General features: G+C 44.0%; 1 protein-coding gene across 8 annotated transcripts in view; it reads right to left on the reverse strand.

The window, feature by feature from the left end:
• The window catches only part of auts2a (activator of transcription and developmental regulator AUTS2 a), a 489911-nt gene extending 481826 nt beyond the window's left edge, over nt 1-8085 (reverse strand). For 3 of the 8 annotated variants that reach the window (XM_031826635.1, XM_031826634.1, XM_031826629.1), the window contains exons 1-2: nt 7900-8079; nt 5002-5785 (exon numbers count right to left, since the gene is read on the reverse strand). In XM_031826635.1, the coding sequence (XP_031682495.1) occupies nt 5002-5283 (282 nt within the window). In that variant the 5' untranslated portion in view covers nt 5284-5785; nt 7900-8079. Of the gene's footprint in view, nt 1-5001; nt 5786-7899 lie in introns of those variants that run through there. The other 5 variants (XM_031826630.1, XM_031826633.1, XM_031826632.1 and 2 more) reach the window with 5 other exon arrangements.
• Nucleotides 8086-8648: the final 563 nt, after the last annotated feature.

The raw sequence follows: 8648 nt of genomic DNA on the forward strand, positions 1-8648 counted from the left end.
ATCTGATGAAGATCATCAAAGGTTAGTGATTAATTTGATCTATATTTCTGCTTTTGTGACTCCTATCTTTGGCAGGGAAAATGTCTGTGTGTTTTTTCGACTTGGCGGTGATCTAACATAATCATATGTTGTGCTTTAGCTGTAAAGCATTTTTGAAATCGGACACGATGGGTAAATTAACAAGATGTTTATCTTTCATTTGCTGTATTTGACTTGTTAATGTGTGAAAGTTAGATATTTCAAAAAAATATTTTTGAATTTCGCGCGCTGCCTTTTCAGCGGAATGTTTTCGAGGTTACCCCTGCGCTAGAAAGGTTAAACAGGTCAACGTTCACAAAGCCGTGGGGACAGATGGATTACCAGGACGTGTACTCAAAGCATGCACGGACCAACTGGCAAGTGTCTTCACTGACATTTTCAACCTCTCCCTGAATGAGTCTGTAATACCTATATGTTTCAAGCAGATGACCCTAGTCCCTGTGCCCAAGAAAGCGAAGGTAACATACCTAAATGAATACCGCCCGGTAGCCATGAAATGATTTGAAAGGCTGGTCATGGCTCACATAAACAGCATCCTCCCGGATACCCTAGAAACACTCTAATTTGCATACTGCCCCAACAGATCCACAGATGATGCAATCTCATTCGCACTCCACACTGCCCTTTCCCACCTGGACAAATGGAACACCTATGTGAGAATGCTGTTCATTGACTACAGCTCAGCGTTCAATCCTATAGTGCCCACAGAGCTCATCACTAAGTTAAGAACCCTGGGACTAAATACCTCCCTCTGCAACTGGATCTTGGACTTCCTGACGAGCCACCTCCAGGTGGTAAGGGTAAGCAACAACACGTCTGCCACGCTAAACCTCAACACTGGGGCCCCTCAGGGGTGTGTACTTAGTCCCCTCCTCCACACTGACTCCTCCTCAGACCTCTGCTGTACTCCCTGTTCACCCACGAATGTGTGGCTTTGCACGACTCCAACACCATTATTAAGTTTGCTGATGACACATTGGTAGGCCTGATCACCGACAACAATGAGACAGCCTTTTGGGTGGAAGTCAGGGAACTGGCAGTGTGGTGCCAGGACAACAACCTTTCACTCAATTTGAGCAAGACAAAGGAGCTGATCGTGTACTACAGGAAAAGGCGGGCTGAACAGGCTCCCATTAACATCAACAGGGCTGTAGTGTACAGAGTACAGTATTTACATATACATATGAGATGAATAATGTAGGGTATGTAAACATTATATTAGGTAGCATTGTTTAAAGTGGCTAGTGATATATTTTACATAATTTCCCATTAATTCCCATTATTAAAGTGGCTGGAGTTGAGTCAGTGTGTTGGCAGCAGCCACTCAATGTTAGTGGTGGCTGTTTAACAGTCTGATGGCCTTGAGATAGAAGCTGTTTTTCAGTCTCTCGGACCCAGCTTTGATGCACCTGTACTGACCTCGCCTTCTGGATGATAGCGGGGTGAACAGGCAGTGGCTCGGGTGGTTGTTGTCCTTGATGATCTTTATGGCCTTCCTGTGACATCGGGTGGTGTAGGTGTCCTGGAGGACAGGTAGTTTGCCCCCGGTGATGCGTTGTGCAGACCTCACTACCCTCTGGAGAGCCTTACGGTTGTGGGCGGAGCAGCTGCCGTACCAGGCGGTGATACAGCCCGACAGGATGCTCTCGATTGTGCATCTGTAGAAGTTTGTGAGTGCTTTTGGTGACAAGCCTAATTTCTTCAGCCTCCTGAGGTTGAAGAGGCGCTGCTGCGCCTTCTTCACGATGCTGTCTGTGTAGGTGGACCAATTCAGTTTGCCTGTGATGTGTACGCCGAGGAACTTAAAACTTACTACCCTCTCCACTACTGTTCCATCAATGTGGATAGGGGGGTGTTCCCTCTGCTGTTTCCTGAAGTCCACAATCATCTCCTTAGTTTTGTTGACGTTGAGTGTGAGGTTATTTTCATGACACCACACTCCGAGGGCCCTCACCTCCTCCCTGTAGGCCGTCTCGTCGTTGTTGGTAATCAAGCCTACCACTGTTGTGTCGTCCGCAAACTTGATGATTGAGTTGGAGGCGTGCGTGGCCACGCAGTCGTGGGTGAACAGGGAGTACAGGAGAGGGCTCAGAACACACCCTTGTGGGGCTCCAGTGTTGAGGATCAGCGGGGTGGAAATGTTGTAGCCTACCCTCACCACCTGGGGGGCGGCCTTTGAGGAAGTCCAGTACCCAGTTGCACAGGGCGGGGTCGAGACCCAGGGCACTATGGTGTTAAATGCCGAGCTGTAGTCGATGAACAGCATTCTCACATAGGTATTCCTCTTGTCCAGATGGGTTAGGGCAGTGTGCAGTGTGGTTGAGATTGCATCGTCTGTGGACCTATTTGGGCGGTAAGCAAATTGGAGTGGGTCTAGGGTGTCAGGTAGGGTGGAGGTGATATGGTCCTTGACTAGTCTCTCAAAGCACTTCATGATGACGGAAGTGAGTGCTACAGGGCGGGAGTCGTTTAGCTCAGTTACCTTAGCTTTCTTGGGAACAGGAACAATGGTGGCCCTCTTGAAGCATGTGGGAACAACAAACTGGGATAGGGATTGATTGAATATGTCCGTAAACACACCAGCCAGCTGGTCTGCGCATGCTCTGAGGGCGCGGCTGGGGATGCCGTCTGGGCCTGCAGCCTTGCGAGGGTTGACACGTTTAAATGTTTTCCTCACGTCGGCTGCATCTGACCACAAGTCACTACAGAGGGTAGTGCGTGCGGCCCAGTACATCACTGAGGCCAAGCTTCCTGCAATACAGGACCTATATAATAGGCGGAAAGCCCATAAAATTGGTCAACCAAGTCATAGACCGTTTTCCCTGCTACCGCATGGCAAGCGGTACCGGAGCACCAAGTCTCGGACCAAAAGGCACCTTAACAGCTTCTACCCCCAAGCCATAAGACTGCTGACAATTAATCAAATGGCCAACGGACTATTTACATTGACCCCCCCCCCATTTGTTTTGTACACTGCTGCTACTCACTGTTTATTATATATGCAGTCACTTCACCCCTACCTACATGTACAAATGACAAAATAACATGTACCCTCACACACTGACTCGGTACCGGTTCCCCATGTATATAGCCTCATTATTGTTACGCTATTGTGCTACTTTTTATAATTTTTTACTTTAGTTAATTTGAACTGCACTGTTGGTTAAGGGGTTTTAAGTAAGCATTTCCCAGTAAGGTCTACACTTGTTGAATTCGGCGTGTGAGACAAATAAAGTTTGACTTGGAATACAAGTTCAAACAAGTGGAATGAAATGAATGATTCATATATTCCTAATTAGGCTATATATACTGTTGTACATGTGAGGAGCTTATTCCACAGACAATAAGGCAAATATATAATCATGAGATCCACTACAGGCCTGTTCTGGATTCTGAAACCTTCTAGAACCTTTGGAAGCCATTCCTCGTACTGTAAGCCTTTGTCTGGCACGTTCTTATAAAAACAAATCCACAATACTGCTCAACAACACAAGCTCTGTGACAGAGATATAGATCTTTGGCTGAATTGTCTCGTTTTGGCTGAATCGTCACATCTGTTGGAATCCAGCTCACAACAGAAATATGCAGGCTAGAGCTCAGCCAAGTGCAAGGCCAGTCCAGCAATACAGATAGAGCGATTGGGGCTGGAGACAATAACAACCCTCTCTTCACATAGTGTCAAGAGATTAAGGGTGATTTCACACTTGGTCCATTTCAGCCAATTTTTGTGAACTCAGTGCAGTTCACTTAATTTGTTGTTGAATGTGAACACTCCAAAGGAACTCAGACTCCTTAAAAAAGCCCCCTTAAGGGAACTGAACTGATCTGAGTTCGGTTCACTTGAATTCCGTGGTCTGGTTCCCTTTTTAAGGGCAATGTGAACACAAAGCTCTCCAGGTTCACTTGTCATTATTCCAGCACCACACACTAGACTACTGCAACACCATTTCCCCTGCCATAACACCTTCACATTGGCAGTGGTGTAAAGTACTGAAGTAAAAATACTGTAAAGTACTGCTTAAGTCGTTTTTTGGGGTATTGGTACTTTATTTTACTATTTATATTTTTGACTACTTTTACTTCACTACATCCCTAAAGAAATTATTGTACTTTTTACTTCCATACATTTTCCTAGACACCCAAAAGTACTCGTTACATTTTGAATGCTTAGCAGGACAGAAAAATAGGCAAATTCACACACTTATGGCCTCCCGGGTGGCGCAGTGGTTAAGGTCGCTGTACTGCAGTGCCAGCTGTGCCACCAGAGACTCTGGGTTCGCGCCCAGGCTCTGTCGTAACCGGCCTCAACCGGGAGGTCCGTGGGGCGACGCACAATTGGCATAGCGTCGTCCGGGTTAGGGAGGGTTTGGCGAGAATCACAACATAGGGTACAAACTCCATTCTAGATCTTAAAGGGAATACCATTTTTTATGAAGACTACAGCATTATTTAATCTGCATTTACTCTACTGGTATTTAATCTGTTACCAATTATAATTTACACGTTAATATTATCTTATGAATACAATAATTATGTGTAATCTTTTAACTAAATGCAATCTATTATCTTCCAAAATGTAAGTAGGTATATCTAGCTGTCCGATAACGTGTTCTGATGGAATGGCTTTGTCCTGTTTTACCCAGAGTGCATTGAGTGAATGTTGTAGAAATATCTTGGTTCTTTTCTAAACATAGTAATGTGAATGCAAAGAGAATTCAGACCTCAAAAAAGGTGAAGTGGCAACAGCGTGAATGCAAAGAGAACTGAGTTTTTTGCTTTTTTAAAGAGGACTGAGATCGGTTATTTTAAAGTGGAACACTTAAAACACCCTTACAGCCATATCTAGAGGAGATGGCAAAACACAGAGATGGCAACCCCCCCCCCCCCCCCCCCCCCCCCACACACACACACACACACAGGTCAGAATAGAAGAAGTAGTAACATCAGCCTGGAGTTACTCACATCCAGCTCCTCCAGCGTCATGAAACCAGAGATAGAAAAGCCATCTATGATGTCCTCCTCAGCAGACGTAGACTCCTTTCTCTTTCTTCTGGGGGGCTTCGGACGGGAAGAAAAGGGGTTCCTGACTCTTTCCTCCCTCTCCGAATCTGAGGAGAAGCGGAGCCCCACACAGCCCCCCCCCACATGGTTATTGTTCCTTGTCCCATTTGATCTTCGTCCCCGATCCCTCTCGGACTTAGACTTCCTCTTTTTGCGGAGCACACTGGACCGAGGGCCATCCATTTCCTCAGAGGAAAAGCCCACCTAGAGACTCCTCTAGTAGAGAAGATAATCAACCCTGTCAAGGGCACTCACTGGCACAGTTGAACTCCCAGCAGAAAGAAATACCAACAGATATTTCCTAACAATATCCAACAAGTAGTACGTATAGTTACTCAGTGCATGAAATCCAATGACGAGTAAGCGATCAGATAATATCCAAAGGGCATAGGCTGGAGTAGAGAATGCATTGAGTCATTGAAAGCCCAGCAGCAGGTTCCAAAGCAAAGATCCCAAACGGTCGTCCATGAAATCCACTAATAGACAAAGGGTAAAATTGTCGTTTAGACGTGGAAACCAGACTGTCAACTCAAAATGAGAAAAAAAAAAAAAACTCTTTAACTGGAAAAGAAGGTCTGATCACTGGACATGTCTTGCCATGGCGAACCAATTGTAAAAAGCCACATCCTGATCCTCCTCAAGGAATCCTCCCTCTTCACATGCTGCAGTCAGCCAGCTCTCTCTCCTGAAAGTCAAAGAGATAGAGAGCATACATTTGCAACATGTTCAGTCAGCAGCAGTCCTTAATGTCGAATGCATTAAGTCAATGAGCCATCCTCTCAAGGTAGGAAGATTATAATACAGTACAGGGGGTTGTTAACAGTCTACATAATGCAACATAAATGAATGTTTCATTACGATATAGCTTCAGACTTCTCACTATACTGTCATTTTCTATTTTACAATGCATAATCATTAGGCTGAAATCATTATGTGGCTGAGATCATTATGTGTTTCAAAGTGCTCCTTCTCTAATACTGTCTCTATAGTTCTCCCCTGTGGTTTTACTCTATCCTGTACTTTTAATGAAATAAGCATTCTTACATGTAGAAATGTAGGGGAATGTTCTCTATTTGGTTAAGCCTATTCCTATATATGTGGACCTTTTAAAAATAGGCCTGCTGTGGTTATCATCTCGGGTTCTGTTCACTGCATATAGAACACCAGCTTGCCTGATCATCACACGATTATGTCTCAATTTCTAAACTCACTGTGCTTTCACCAGAGATGAGACAATGTATATAAGCGTCATAGTCAACACGACACCTGCCTTTTTGAATACTTCCAATCCCACCTATAATTTACACTCTCTCCATATAGGTGCATAAAACCCTGATTCAGTCTACATTTCTGTGAAAATAGTATACCATGTATTGTTTTTCACCGTTGTGTGTATTCGTCATTATGCATATTTCAATCTATTTATTTATTGAATGGCCTATCCATTATGCAATATTTCTACAAGGTAATTGATTCTTAGAATATACTAGTTTCGTCACAATTTTACATTCCAAATGAATTTCTTCAAATAGATAACCTCATGTAAACCATATAAACACATTGGTCATAACATCCAACACGAGATATTGAATGATGTCTGTCCTTGAGGGTTTGAGATGAGGATTCTGCCAAACAATGCTCTCTCCTAGATCTAGTATGATGACAAAGACCTTAACTGACAATTGATCTTAAAGCACTTACATTTGGACCCCCCTAAGTCAAAAGTGAATGTGTTCAGTCATAATAGGCTACTCTATGAGATTAACCTATTGACATTCTAGTCATGCTACGCGTTTCAGACAGCATACAGATGACAACACATTCAACAGTGTGTCATCTCAATCATTCCTTAACACAAACATTCATTCTCAGTCTTCTAATCTGCTCTGTATGGCAAAGATACAGATAACATGTACTCTATGAATACTATCTACAATACCAAAACACATTTAGATACTAAGTGTACATGACATCACCAAAACGGTAGTCTATCCATCATTGAATACACCAAACATCACAGGCATGTTCTAGTCTAGCCTCATCCAAGCCACTCCAAATCCCCCCCCCCCCCCCCCCCCCCAATGCTGCTGGATGAACCGTTCCACAGACAGACAGTAGGAACACACCTTGCCTAGCTCCATCATAACCAGACACACCATAATAATCATGTGTCATAGACAACCACCATCTTCAACTTTGAATTATATAATTGTCCAAGGATTGCAATGGAAAGTAGCATGAGTAAAACCTGTAATATACCAATAGCCAGCTAGACTGCAAGTGGCAAATGTTGCACATCAGCACATTACAATGGCTCGCAAATGTGGCTTATTTGGACCGATGGTGCGTAATAAGGGCGCATCTAAACCATCAAAAATCCCAGCCTTGTTTATGCTGCAGTTTTTTCCTTGTTTTAGCCCTAGAAGCTAAATTCAGCCTTTCTTATAACGGTCCTAAGCCATTTCCCAGTCCCTATCCCTTTAACCTGATGCCCCGTGCCAACACTCCCCTAATGACATGCAAACAACATAGCTCTAGTAAATCGTTTAAAAGCTGTTTTGGCTCTTTCGCCTTCCCTTTTCTCGTCCCGTGCTGTTATCACATTATCTTGCTGTCTTCCTTCAGTCCTTTTTTGTCTGTCTCTCTGTCAGTATATCTCACGCTCCGTGGCCAGTCCAGCCTACAACAGAGACTGGCACTGCTTCCCCTCCTGCTCCAGCTCTCCGCTTATTTTCACTAACACACAAAGCAAGCCTCTTTTTCTCCAAGACACGTCATGCAAAACCAAGAAATGCAAACCCTTGCAAGTGGGGACCGTCCGGGCAAGTCGCTGGTATTCGGATACGAATGGTCAATAAAAGATTAAACAAAAGGAAAAATGTAACTAACAAATAAATCCGGTAAGGAAGCAAAGGCGCTATTCTCTCCCAGTCAGTGCTTGAGGACCGGGCGCATTGATATGGCGATGCCGCAGTGCCGCTTTACAGGGTATGCGCTTCCTCGGCGCAAATAGTGCTGTCAATGGAATCTGGTATGTTTCGTTGTACTAAGGAGAACGGTCAAAACTATACGCTCATGTAATGTTGTCGGTTGAAACTGTAATAAGCCAGATAAAGTTATAGCCTACTTATGAATGTTCTATGTCTAGCCTACTATACCACAAAAGATGTGTTACAGTGTCTACTCAAAATTTGGACAGTACATTCTCAGCCTAGCTGCCAAAACAATCCTTTGTATATTTAAATACATACAAATGCATCTTATTGAGTTTACACTTGTTATGTGACCCTATGTGACAATTCCAGCCCTTCGTAACCCCATAAAGAGCCACCACTATTTTAAAAACTCATTATAAATCCTGTAGCTTATCCCAAACAACATGTACAATTAATTAATCATTAGAGGAAGGCCCTAAAAATTGTCAAAGACCCCAGCCACCCCAGTCATAGACTGTTCTCTCTACCTCTGCATGGCAAGCGGTACCTGGAGTGCCAAGTCTAGGACAAAAAGGCTTCTCAACAGTTTTTACCCCCCAAACCATAAGACTC

This window comes from Oncorhynchus kisutch, linkage group LG6, assembly GCF_002021735.2.
Source record: "Oncorhynchus kisutch isolate 150728-3 linkage group LG6, Okis_V2, whole genome shotgun sequence".
Classification (NCBI taxonomy): domain Eukaryota; kingdom Metazoa; phylum Chordata; class Actinopteri; order Salmoniformes; family Salmonidae; genus Oncorhynchus; species Oncorhynchus kisutch.